This window comes from Panicum virgatum, chromosome 7N, assembly GCF_016808335.1.
Source record: "Panicum virgatum strain AP13 chromosome 7N, P.virgatum_v5, whole genome shotgun sequence".
Taxonomy (NCBI): domain Eukaryota; kingdom Viridiplantae; phylum Streptophyta; class Magnoliopsida; order Poales; family Poaceae; genus Panicum; species Panicum virgatum.
This window is the reverse complement of record NC_053151.1, coordinates 42,778,916-42,792,379: the sequence shown is the minus strand read 5'-3', so window position 1 is coordinate 42,792,379 and position 13,464 is coordinate 42,778,916. Positions and strand designations below refer to the sequence as shown.

The 13,464-nt window shown below is 47.5% G+C and overlaps 2 protein-coding genes across 2 annotated transcripts; both read left to right on the top strand.

Moving 5' to 3' along the window:
- The first annotated feature begins 3,200 nt into the window (after positions 1 to 3,200).
- On the top strand, positions 3,201 to 6,434 carry LOC120682260. Its single transcript, XM_039964085.1, has 7 exons — positions 3,201 to 3,341; positions 3,640 to 3,725; positions 3,835 to 3,883; positions 3,952 to 4,132; positions 4,596 to 4,753; positions 4,836 to 4,904; positions 5,797 to 6,434. The coding sequence occupies exons 4-7, from the start codon at positions 4,105 to 4,107 to the stop codon at positions 6,199 to 6,201; spliced, it is 660 nt and encodes a 219-aa protein (XP_039820019.1). The 5' UTR covers positions 3,201 to 3,341; positions 3,640 to 3,725; positions 3,835 to 3,883; positions 3,952 to 4,104; the 3' UTR covers positions 6,202 to 6,434.
- A 5,611-nt stretch (positions 6,435 to 12,045) lies between these two features.
- LOC120682899 (heavy metal-associated isoprenylated plant protein 28-like) lies at positions 12,046 to 12,969 on the top strand. The gene is made up of 2 exons (XM_039964923.1): positions 12,046 to 12,381; positions 12,473 to 12,969. Exons 1-2 carry the CDS (start codon positions 12,258 to 12,260, stop codon positions 12,721 to 12,723), a joined length of 375 nt encoding a protein of 124 aa, XP_039820857.1. The 5' UTR covers positions 12,046 to 12,257; the 3' UTR covers positions 12,724 to 12,969.
- The last annotated feature ends 495 nt before the right edge of the window (positions 12,970 to 13,464 follow it).

Below are 13,464 nucleotides of genomic sequence, written 5' to 3'. Positions count from 1 at the left end.
TGAAGAAGTGGCCACCGATGCCAAGAAGCAAGAACGCCTGTATGATGGGCTCTCTGCAGAGTTGCAAGACAAGCTCTCCACTACCAAGTTTGAAGATTTCAATGACTTGGTGAATATCGCTATCAGAGCTGAGCACAAGATGAAGAATCTTGAGGCAAAGAACAAGCGTCCTGCTCCTACCTCTGCTGGCGGTAGCTCCTCACGTCCACGTATGGGGCCTTCTCCTTTTCCACCTCGGGCGCCAAGTGCCCAACCTCCCCGTCCTATGTGGATTGTGCGTCACCCTCAACCTCCTCAAGGACAAGCTCCTAGGCCGGTCAATGCCTATTGGAACAACCCAGGTGTTGCTGCAAAGGGTCCGTGTTTCAATTGTGGTGGCCTAGGCCACATCTCCAGGGACTGCCCCTCTCCGAGGCGTGGCGGTGCCTTCAATGCACCTAGGCCCAATACTCCTCTGCCTCAAGCACAGCATCAAGAAGTTAAGCCACAACAAGCTCCTAAACGTGGTCGTCTCAACTACACCACCGCTGAAGAAATTTCGGAGAATGCTGAAGTACTCATGGGTACGCTCCTAATCAACTCTCACCCTGCAAGTGTTCTTTTTTATTCTGGGCAACTTTTTCTTTCATCAGCAAGAAATTTATGCTGCATAGTAAGCTTGAAATGCAAAACCTACCAGTACCATACCATATAGAATCACCGGGTGGGGAAATCATTGCCAGACACTTTGCTAGTGAGGTTCCAAGTCTCATTGGGGGAGTTACTTTTCGAGCCAATTTTCTCATTCTAGACAAGCTGGAGTTAGATGTGATTCTTGGGATGAATTGGTTGAGTAAGTATGACGGAGTTATAAAATGTGGGCCCCGTACCAACTGCGATTATCGCGTGCCATGATTGTCTGGTTCCAAATAAGTTATCTACTTATAAGTTAAAAATGAAGAAAAAAATGATTTAATTTGTCAAACAATTCTAACTTATAAGTCACCTCAACTTATAAAACTAGCAGCTCCATCCCAACTTAAAACTTATAAGTCTCTCTTTTCCGCGTGGAGCCCACACCTTTTAAGTCACTTAACAATCGAACACTTATAAATTATTGATTTTAAATTATCTAACTTATAACTAAGTGATTTATTTGGAATCAAACATGACCTCAGGAGTTTCTTCTCGGGATGATGGTGCTCTGATCTGATCATCATCAGACGAACCCGTGCTCACATGCCACAGCTACCCTTCGTTGCTGTCGGGCCAACAAGGCTAGGCTAGGCTAGCAGAGACATTTCTTTAGGGCCTTGTTTAGTTCTCTTTACATGTAAACGCAAAAAAATTTTGCAAAGGAATCTTGCCAATTTGAAGTACTAAATAAAGTCTATTTATAAATTTTTTTTGCACAGATGGGTTGTAAATCGCGAGACGAATCTAATGATGCTAATTAATCCATGGTTAAGCAATAATTAGCGGATGATTACTGTAGCATCACTGTTGCAAATCATGGATTAAGTAGATTCATTATATTCGTCTCGTGATTTACAGCTCATCCATGCAAAAAAGTTTTATAAATAGACTTCATTTAGTACTTCAAATTAGCAAGATTCCTTCGCAAAATTTTGCGTTTATGTCATTTTTACGTTTACGGAGTGGAAACTACACAGGGCCTAGAAACGTTGGGTTTTCTGACCAACCACACAGAAACAGAATCCGTTGCTGCTCGAGCTGCACCTGCACTGCGTGCTGAGATGACTGTCGTCAACGTCGTCGACACGCCCCGGCCGATCCGCTCAAAAGTCAAAACCCACGGAATGCTCGTCGCTGCTACGATTTGAATTGATCACCCACCAGTATCGCAAGCGAAATCCAGGAATTAACAGGGGGCATCACGTAAACGCCCCCGGCACGCGATGTCGCGCAGGTGAGGGAAAGGTAGGTAGGTGGCGGGCAGGTAAAAGAAGAGGGGGGAGACGAAGCCAGGCGACAGCGGGGGGAGGCCGCCGCCGTCGCGGTATAAAAACGGGCGGCCGCCGAGGGAGACCAGCCGAAGCGGCGACAGAGCGCCTCCCTCTCCCTACCCCCCGCTCGGCTCGGCGCTCGCTCCCACCACAGAAATCTCGCCGCTGGTCAGTGATATCTCCCTCTCCGGCCTCCACTCCCGCCGCCTGTTCCTCGTTGCCTCCTCTTCCTCGCCGCGAGAACAAAAGGGGCCGCGCCTTTGCCTGCTTGTATAGTTGTATGTCGCTCTAGATTCTTCTCCTCAATCGCTAACGGTTACGCGGCGGCGGCGGCGGCCGCTCTGCTCGCCGCGGATCTTGAGCTGCTTGAGTTGCAGATCCTTTTTCCCTCACTTCGGTGGAGGGTATTGTCAAACCGGTTTGTCTGGGTTTTAGCGGTTTTCTCTACTCGTGGGATTCGTGTGCTCGCCTCCGATTGTTCTGTTGCTCTGTTTTTCTTGTGGGGCAGGAGGTGGTTCGTTTTTGCTGCAGCCACGAATTCCGAATTAGCGGAGGTTTTGGCATATTAAATTGGGATGCTGCAATTTTAATTTCTACTCCTATAATCAGGCTGGACCACAAGTGTGTGCTTCGTGTGCATTTCTTACCTTAATGTGGGTTTAGCAAGCATAAACTCCAAACCAAAGAGTGACGACTTGTACCGCTCCTTTAGATATTATAAGATTAGATTAGAGTTGACCTCTCGGGTTTAAGTGGATACTGCTATGTTGACCTTTAGCTATGGTGCTTTTAGTGATCTCTGCAGCTAGAGGAATGAGTTGAGATGCTTTTTCGAGGATACAATAAGCTGACTACCTTTTGGGATGATACAATAATCTGATGTGCTTTGTTGTCCTAAAAAGCGTGAGTCATATGCCATTAGATCTAATTCCCTTAAAGGGAATGAAAAGGAGTGCGATCTTATAACTGATCCTGCCCAGTTTTTGTATCCAGTTCTGAGATTGCAGTAGTTGACATTCTAGCACAAAAGAAATGGCATTGCATTTGCATGGAACAACTACAGTCTACAAAAGTTATTGATGTGCCCTGCTAGCTTATTTTGTTTGTTGTTGGATATTTCATTAGCAGTATGAAAATACTTATGGTGACATCAATCGTATCATCTCACTTGGTTAGGTGTATCATTGTAGCAGGTAGAAGAGGCTCGTCCTGTTTATCATGTCAGGAGGATCAGGGGGGTCTTCACCACCATGAAGGCGGACCAGCTTTAATTCTTTATCTAGAGACCTAGACCTTCCTTCAGAACAAGGGTGTCTCTCTATTGTTGTACTTGGGGCTTCTGGTGACCTTGCCAAGAAGAAAACTTTCCCAGCACTCTACCACCTTTTCGATCAGGTATCTAACTGCACTTAACACTTACAATTCCTTCAACAATTTAGACAAATTTAAGCTGTGGTGCACATCCAGTTGAGCCACTATTTAGCAAGTAATCAATACTTTCTCGGGATGACCATATCACAATTACAAGCACACACACTTGTATCTTTTTCATGTTCAAGATATGATAGTGTAGAAGACCATTGTATGTTTCTCTTTGTAGTTCCTGTTTTTAAGAATATGTCTAGTTCTGTGGTTGATAATTATTATTAAGTTCATTAATATATTTATTGAAGTTAATATTCATGTGTTACAGGGATTTATACAGTCTGGCGAAGTGCATATATTTGGTTATGCTAGATCAAATCTTTCTGATGACGGGTTAAGAGAACGCATTCGTGGGTAAGGTTGTTTATATTCCTAGATGTTCTGCAGCTGCATGTGAATGAAAATTGAAAATGCGTGCGCCTTTACTCTTTGAACTCCAGTCACATGTGTTCTTTTCATACAGATATCTCAAAGGAGCCCCGGAAGAAGATCTTTCAGAATTTTTGCAATTGGTAACTTGTTATAACTACACTGAATTAATTATGTGTCACAGACATCATTATGGTAATTTGTGTCTCAGATAAAATATGTCAGTGGTTCTTATGACAATGGGGAGGGATTTGAGAAATTGAACAAGGCAATATCAGAGTATGAGGCGTCAAGCAAATCAGAAAGCTATTGCAGGCTCTTTTATTTGGCATTGCCTCCATCTGTCTACCCTTCAGTGTGCAAAATGATCAGAACATACTGCATGAATCCATGTAAGTTTATTCCGTGTTCTATGTGTTTTTTTAGAATTTTGATAAGCTGTTGCATTTTATTTGTTTAATGAACAAACAAGCATGACGAAGTTAGTGAAAGCTTCAGCTTCATCAACATCTGTTTCCTTTTGCTTTCCTTAGAGCACCATAAACTTTTACATTGTTCTTCAAAACTTTTGGGTTTTTCTGTAGTAATGAGAGCATAACTATTTTTTGCTTTGGTTCCTACCTGCAGTTCATTTCTTTCTTTGTGTAGTGCTTCCATTGGAATTTAGGAAAAATAAACAACCTGTCAAATATGAATTTGTTTGGAAGGGATACAAAAGACATCCATGCTGTTTAGCAAAATAAATCCTCTTAGTAGTAATATGTAGATTCAAAAAATCGAGCAGCATACTACTGTACTAAATTGCACTACTACATCTGTCAGAATTTGGGCTTCACATTAGTGTTGTGCGTGCAGCTTCTCACCCTGGATGGACTAGAGTCATTGTTGAGAAGCCCTTTGGAAAGGACTTGGATTCTGCAGAAGAATTAAGTGCCCAACTTGGGGAGCTATTCGAGGAACACCAACTGTACAGAATAGACCACTACCTAGGAAATGAGTTGGTCCAAAACTTGGTAATGGCTGCAACTTTGCTTGACTTACTTTCCATTTTACCAATGCCTGTCTAACTATTTTAAAACCGGACACATGTTACAGCTTGTCCTTTGTTTTGCCAACCGCTTGTTCATGCCTCTTTGGAACCGTGATAACATTGATAATATACGGGTAAGCTGATTTGTAGTCAGTAGCTAGCAGTAGGTAACTTTGTTTTGCTTCCTTGTACCATAAGCCATGTTTTCAAATTGTCTAGTCGGACCTAGTCACCATGGGACCGATAAGGCGACTAGTCGCGATTAGTCGTCGATCAGGCCGATTAGTCGAGTCTAGTCAGTCCTAGTCGTCTGTATAGTTGTCCTATGTGTATCAGGACCGATATGATATATATGCTATATATTACTTAATATAAAGCAAGCATGAAGACAACAATGATGGTCAAATTTTCACTTACAATGATGGTCGTTGATACACATCTGCACATACACATAACACTAACACATAACACTAAGCAGAGGAGAGAAAGAAGCTAGAACAATAGCTGCTCTGTCTCAGGCTCTATACACCTAAAACCTAATGGGCCACCTCGCCAGCCTACCACCGGCCGAAGGCCATAACTCAAACAACCCAGAAAACAATCTTGAGTCTGATCATTTTCCTGCCTGATCGGTCCGACTAATCGTGATTAGGTGACAACTAGTCGGACGACTACAAAACTAGTCGCTCAGACCTACTCGGTGTCCCTTATCGAGGTCAGTGGACTGATAAGCTCGACTAATCATGATTAGTCGAACGACTCGAGGTCACGGCAGCCGCAGGACCCCACGGTCGCCGTATGACCGAAGCACCCGCTTGGCCCGCTGTATGATGTGAGGGTCTTGTTAATTGTTGTTTGTTAATTGTTGTGAATGAATTTTATGGTGATCAACCTTAGTAACTGCCGGTGGCAGTTGTTTCCCAAAGGGCTTCACACCCTTTCACCATGCATGTCCCTTCATCGTTTGTGTCTCTCTCATTTTCATTTGTCTACTCGCGAATCCGATTACTCTAAACACGTTATCAGTACTTCTGCTCTAGAGAATTCGAGCGACAAGAAAGTGCAGAGGGCAACAAGCAGCAAGAACAGTTTTTGTTCTTCGACTTCGCCAACAGCACTTGTTCTTGCCGATTAAGAAGAATCAGTGGAGAAGAACACGACAAAAGGTTCTTCACCGAGCGTGAAAGACATGGGAGAAATCTGCAACGACATTCATGGAAGTTCGTAATTATCCGTGGCTCTCCATGCGAGCAAGGAAGTTCGCAGGTAATCTCCCATGCGGCTGCGCCAATGTCAAGAACAGAGGCAATGTTTGCCTCGCCCAACGTACGTACAAGACGACGGACAATGTCGACGGCCACTGGACAATGTCGACGGCCACTAGCGCCCTGTCTGCTAACTTGTTCCTCATCACCAGCATCTTCCACGTGAGGATGAAGTTTGAGGAACAAACAGGAAAAGGGAATGAGTACCGTGGCCATGTTCTGGATCGGTGAAGAAGCAAGCAATTTTGTTTTCACTAGCGGAAGGACAACATCAGAACCCGTAAGCATTTATGATGTTCTTAGGCCCTCTTTAGTTCCAAAAAAAATTTTACAGTACTCGTCACATCAAATGTTTGGACACATACATAAAACATTAAATGCAGTTGAAAAAATAACTAATTACACAGTCTAACTGATTAGTAGGAGATGAATCTTTTAAGGCTAATTAGTCTATAATTAGACATTATTTGTCAAGTAACAACGAAATGTGCTATAGTACCAAAATCAATAACTTTTCATCAACTAAACAGGGCCTCACCTGTTTTTCTGATGCAATCTTCATCTCTCGGAGATGGAACTGTCATCCATTTGTTTTCTCTTGCAACCACCCCGCACGGCGGTTGCTAAATTCATTGCCCTGCGGAGGGTCAGAATGGATTGCAATGCATCCACTTGATTCGAATTGCTCACCATCGCTTGATTCGATTGTGGAATTTGTACTCCCGTCTCTGTCACCGCCCACCAATGCCTCTGCTTCCCATTGCATTGCCTACCGGCCTGAGCGCCAGGGCACGTTGGCCACGTACCGTGGAATCCAACCCTCTGCATTGCGATCGGGGCTCCGCAGCGCGACCATCGTATACCCCGCACTCGCCCCTCGGCCTTCTACACCCGCTCTGGGCACGGCGTCAACCGTTGGCGGCGGGGGGAGATGAGCTCAAGAGGGTGGAGCGAGGGGGGCTCCGCCTGACCGGACATCAGGACCGGCCGGCGGAGAGGCGGATTTTGCTTGTCCCTTCGCGGACCTGCTCGGGAAGGGGCGAATCGGCGGTGGTTGCAGAGAAGGCGGCGGCGGCGGCGGCGGCGGCCAAACCGTTCCTCCCCAGCCACCTCGGGCTGGATCTCCTAGCGGACGAGCCGCTCACGGGCCTGTGCGCATGGCGGGCTGCCACGCCCGGCAGGCCGGCGCGGCTCGCGGGCCTGCACAGTTGGCAGGCCGAAGGGGCTCACAGGCCTGTACGTATGGCGGGCCGGCATGGCTCGGGCCTGCACGGTTGGTGGGTTCGCGCGGCTAGCAGGCCGGCGCTGCTCAGTGCGGCTGGCGGGAGGCGCGCGGCTGCAGACGCCCACGGACCGGGGCACTTGCGGCCTGAGCCGCTGCGACTATATGTCTCGCGCGCTGTGAAATTAGTAGCTATCGCCTGAAGAAATTAGATGGACCACCATAAGAAATTGGCCCAATAAATTTGGAACCGCCAGCTTTATAGATTTTGCGATTGTGCCGTACATGCTCGTAGGTAGCTGTAGCCTATTAGTTGTAGCCTGACTGCACTACGCATGCTGCATACATGCAGCTTTAGTTTTTTTCTCTTTGCATTTTTCTTTTTCTTTTCTATGTTTTGTCTTTCTTATTTCTTTCTTCCTTCTTTATACTATTTTATTTCTAATCTAAACGTAGATAAATCTTCCATTATCTTCTCCTCTTGGTTTACTTTTCTTTCTCTTATATCTCTTCCTTTCCTTATTCTTTTTTTATAGTTTGAGGATATTTCTTTTCGGTACATAAAAATTCAAGCAACAAAAATTACTAAAAAATTGATGTGCGAAATAATTTATTTTTTATACACTAACTTGTTTAGCATGTGTATATGTGTTTATAAAAATATTTTTACAATGTAGATGCATTTGTTGTCATGTAAAATTATTTATCTAAGTATAACTAATCTGTTCGCAAGGTCAAATTATTTGTTCGCTTAGTGGATTAAATTGTTCTGTGATGCTGACTCGTTTGTTCATGATATTATTTTTTATTATTTATTCTATACAAACAAATGTTCCTGATATGTAATATTTTGTTCATTGTACATTATTATTTATTCGTTATGTTTAACGTTTTTGTTCGTGTAAAATAATCAGTTGTTTGTGTAGTTCTAATATTTGTTCGTATGAGCTGAAAATAATTATTTATTATTAAAAATATGATTATAAAAAATGTCGTATAAACATAGTCAAGTGTGATCTTGTTTTGAAGATCTTGTTATAAGAAAAATAATGGTGCAATCCAAATTTGATTTGGATGCTTAGTTTGATAGATATCACTTTTTTTAGTTTCAAATTTGTAGTGGGCATACGAGTGACGACATCATCATTGCATGCATCCATATACGGAATCTATCATCTCTTTTTGTTGGCAACCGTGCATGTATAAGCAATCTTTATAGATTTATGGACTGTTTGGCCCATTAAATACCGTGCTAATTTATTAATCTTAAGGCAATGGTTCCCGTTATTATCGCCTGTGGCGACGTATAGTCTCACCCGGGCTGAGCGGCCAAAGGGGCAGCGATGCGGCGGTGGGACGGAAATCGCAAATTTCTGGTCTGCCGTCCTATTATCTGTCATTTTATTTTTAATTTGGAATATATAGTACTTTTATATTTTAGCCATTGTGATTTATGTTATAAAGTATTGTTTATGCATCAGTAGTTGTTTTCTGATGGTCATATGTGATTGTAAATATATGTTTGTACAAAGTGTTAGTGGATTAGCGCATCACCATTGAATGTTCTCCTGCCCTACGATCGCCGACAGAAATGATCGAGAGACCAGATCAATCTTTATCTATTGGTGCCAATAAACAGACGATCCACATGAAAAAGGATCCAAAACGAATCCAAATCCAATCCAAACGATGCACGTGCGATGCCTTATCCCGTTGGCTCACGGCGAGTGCGCCCCTAGGGGCGGCCGATAGGGACCCGGCGCGGCACGGTCAGGCAGCCCCGTGAGGTCGAGCAAGCACGGCGGCGGGAATGGCGCTGGAGAGCGGGAGCACAAGGATGGCGAGCGGGAGCGGCTCATGAAAGATAGCTAGCGCGCGCAGAGGGTAGGATGCCGAGCGGGATACCGAGGCAAGGCAGATAGAGAGGCCGTAGGATCTTGGTTTTAAGGGAGTTTTTCTATTTTTATCTATCCCTTCTGAGATTTACAGAGGCTTTTGGATATGCTCCTACACGACCACTAACAGGGTAACCAGCTTATTAAACAGATACGATTAGCCATTGTATAGCGTGTACGCGGTATTTAAATTGGCTAAATGGCCGTGTAAGTGAACATTGATCGGACTAGCGCATTTTTTGAAACGGAAAAAAATGAAACAGAAATTGGTCTAGCGCATTGAATATAATGAAAAATGCTTGGCTTTCTCTTATAAGGTAGTATATTGCAGGGCATCAAACTTTGGCTTCGGCTGGAGGATTTATAGGATGACTCCCTCGTACTTCTTTTTTGAAATACTCACTTGAGGGTTTTGATGGGATCATTCTATTTATGTAGGCAAATATCATGCTGATCTACTTCACTTGGCGGCCAAACCGCTAAAAAAATTATCATTGGCGGTCGGCATCCAAGATAATTGAATTTTCTTGTCTATCTATTTTTGACGGATTTTGCTTGGTGCCGTTAATAGTCGGTGATGATGCAAATTGAGTGTTTTTTAAATTTTTTGCTGATATTTTAGATAAGGGATTAACCCAGTACATATCAGTTAGATGGAACATACGCGTCTAAGTTCAAGGCGATGTGCCTAACAGCGAGATGTCTATGCTAATTTCTTTGATTGTGCCCTCCTCTTGGAGAGCTTACAGGGATACATTGCGGTTGCGCATATACGTACATTTACAATACTAAATGTACGTGTTAATTTGCGAGCATTTTCTTATATGTTGTATTTCGGAAGAAGAAGAAAAAAGAGCAATGATATAAGATATGATTTCCATTTATAATTTTCTTGGCTTTTGCAAAAGAGATTTTACTGGAAAAAATATAAAACGTGCCCGAGCACATTTTCGTCTTGTACTGATACAAACGACCATGACACTGACGACCATGACACTGACCAGACTGGCTGCCTGGCTAATACATTCGGACTATATAAGGTATAGTTGGTCAAATGGGGCAGACGCGTGGCCGGCACTAGCACGGCCCTAGAACGGCCCGGCCTGTGGCTAATCGGGCCAGTGCTAGTGCCAGGCCCAGTGCCGTGCCTGGGCCGCTTGTCCGGCCCGCGGCACTAGCACGAGCACGGCCCGTTTAATGGGCCAGCACGGGGAAGCACGAAAAAAACCCACCAACAGCCCATTGAGAAACCCCAACATCCTCCATTCTCTCTCCACTCACCCTCTCTTCACCAGTAGCCGCCGCCGCCGTAGGTCGTCCCGCCCCCGCCCCCGGCCGCCGCAGATCGTCCCGCCGCCGCCGCCCCCGGCCGCCGCATGTCTTCCCCCGCCGCCGCCTGGGCAGGTCGCCCCTGCCTTCCCGGCCGCCACCGTCGACCCCGCGCAGGCCGCGGCCGCCGTCAACCGACATCCCCTCCTCAGCTTCTCCCCATGCTCTGTGCCGGGCTGCCGGCCACCTTTGCCGTGCTGCCGGGCCCCTGAGCACGGCACGCCGGCGCCCTCGTAGGGCCGTGCCTGGGCCAGAATGCCGGCACAGCGGCACTACGTGGCACGGCACGACAGTGCCGTCGTGCCCTGCCGGGCCGGGCCTCGCCGTGCTGTGCCCGGGCGGCCTGTTTGGCCATGTATAATATAAGGCGAACGAGATTACTTTAGGAAAATGGTGCCGGACTATATAGAAGTACAGGAACCATAGTATCAGGATAGATCTCATCAGGATTATAAGGCGAACGATTTTCCATTGCTCAGCAGTCAGCAGTCGATGAATATGCTGCGCCAGCCGTAGTCGCCGCAAAACTGGATGCCTCCTCCGTTCACCTGGTACGGCGTGCCGGCGCAGCCGGTCTCGGAGTAGAACGTGGCGGTGTCTCCCTCGAAGTCCTGCCCGTCGTAGAACTCGAGGTCGCTGCAGCCGCAGGACCCCACGGTCGCCGTCTGCCCGAAGCACCCGCCCGGCCCGCTGTACGACGTGAGGTAGGTCTTGCTGATCGCGGCGTCCGTCGAGCCCATCATCGCCATGGCCACCGCCACGATGGCAACGGCCACTGCCGCGGAAGTAACGCTGCAAGTTGCCGCCATAGGATTGCAGTAGTGGAAGCGGAGGGCAATAACTATCTGTACACGGAGAAGTTTGTTCGCCGTAGTCACCCGGAAGCGCCCAGAATTTGTAGGCCGAGCTCCCCATGTACGTGAGGGCTGTGTAATTCAGTGCCGCCGGGCGCCGGTGCGGAGTTCCCAATCAAGATGGTGTGTCCTGAACATATTGTTTTATTGGGCAGCTGTATTCAAAAAATGGATCAGCAGCAACTATCCGTGGGTCACGATCGATCCAATGTGCTCCAGGCCGACGCTCGCCGGCAGAACCGGGAGACCTGATCAAATCCCTCTTTTGTTGCCAAGAAACGATCGAAAAACAAATCCAAATCCAATCCACACGATGCACTTTCGACGCTTTATTCCCCTTGCCCGTCGGTTGGATCCTCCTTTCGACCTCGGTCCCAAAAGCCAAGATGCCGCCGCGCGGCCGCGCCGCGCGCCACGTACCCTCCCCGCACGACGCCGTCGCTACTTGCCTCCACCCTCCACACCCTCCGAGCTCCAGCTACCAGCTTTCCACGCCGCCTCACATGGGCGCGGACGCCTCGCCTCGTCAGCCGGGCGCTCCGCCGCGACAGGCCGCCACTGACTACACGTAACCCCTCCACTAACGGCCTCTTTTCTAATCGGCGACCTGTGGCGTCTGAGGCTCTGACCCGTGAACCAGGTACAGGCTCTCGTGCTCTCCGATCACTCATCGGCGAAAAGTGCGCACGGCGACGGATTGGGAACTCAAAAGCGACGGAGATGATGCCATGGCTAGGCCCGTGCGCACATGCGTCCCGTCCATGCCCAGGATGGATATGCAAAGGATGATCCCATGATCCACTCTCATGGCGTCGCCTTTTGGCGCCTGTATATAAACGCTCCCCTGCCGTTCCTGCGGGCTATCTGCACACCGAGCTCTGAGTAAGCGTTCCAGTTTCGGAGGTAGCTTTGCTAAGGTCCAATGGCGGACATGCAGATCGTCCTGTCCGGGAGGAAGATCGAGGCGCAGTACGTGGAGATGAAGGTGCCGCTCTACTCCTACGGGTGCGAGAAGAAGATCAAGAAGGCACTCTCGCATCTGAAAGGTAATTTCTTCACTACCCTGCTCTGCATTCGGAACAGAAAGCGTAGCAAGTGATCGCAAGTTGTCTGACCGTGTCGGTGGCCATGTTGCAGGGATACATTCGGTGCAGGTGGACTACCACCAGCAGAAGGTGACCGTGTGGGGGATCTGCAACCGCGAGGACGTGCTCGCCGCCGTCCGGAAGAAGCGGAGAGCGGCGCGGTTCTGGGACGGCGACGAGCTGCTGGGTCCCGGAGAGCATGCGCCGGCGCCCGGAGACGCTCCCAAGCAGTACCTGGCGGCGTTCACCGCGTACAGGTTGAGGAAGTCGTGGAAGAAGCTGTTCCCGCTGATCCGACTGTAAAATTCTGGCCGTGAGCGTATTAGCTTTTTCTGACAAGTGGAGGCGTATTCCGCGAGCGAATTGGTCGCAAGGAATGGCAAAAGCGTTGTAACGGTAGCGGGTGCGTGTTGATATCGAACAAATCTGCTGCGGGTTACAGTCTTATAGACGTGCGAATCACAACGATATACCGTTTGCATGCACGGATCAAATGCAGTTCGATCAGGCATCATAGTTCGTTGGGTGGACACAAACGAAGTTGGCAAATCTGTTCTTCTCTAGGACAAGTGTTGAATCTGTCCTAATACAGTAACATACCTGGCATATTGCTCATATCTCTGTTAGACTTAAACTTTAGGATCACTAGGAGGATCAAGTGAGTAAACACTTTAACTGATAGAAAACCTTGCTGGTAGCCGTCGTTGTTTGCCATGGCGCCGCTGTTGACGCGCAGGAGTGGTTCGAGGTCGAGGGCGGCGTCGTTGCAGTACATGGGCGGCGTCGTGGTGTAGTAGTGAGATCGGCGAGGGCCGTTGGCACAGCGGGTCGCCGGAATCGTAGAGGGCGGCGCCGGTGGAGCTTCCCATTACTGACAGCTCTCTCTAGATCGGATTAGTGTTTCGAGGTGGAGAACAGTGACAGCAGTGAACATCGCGTAGAGTATCGTGGTCCCCACCTCCTTCATATATATGGCTGTGCGACAGAGGCCCACCAGCCGTCTATTGGGCTGAGTGTTCCGATCAGTACGCGAGTCAAGGGCTC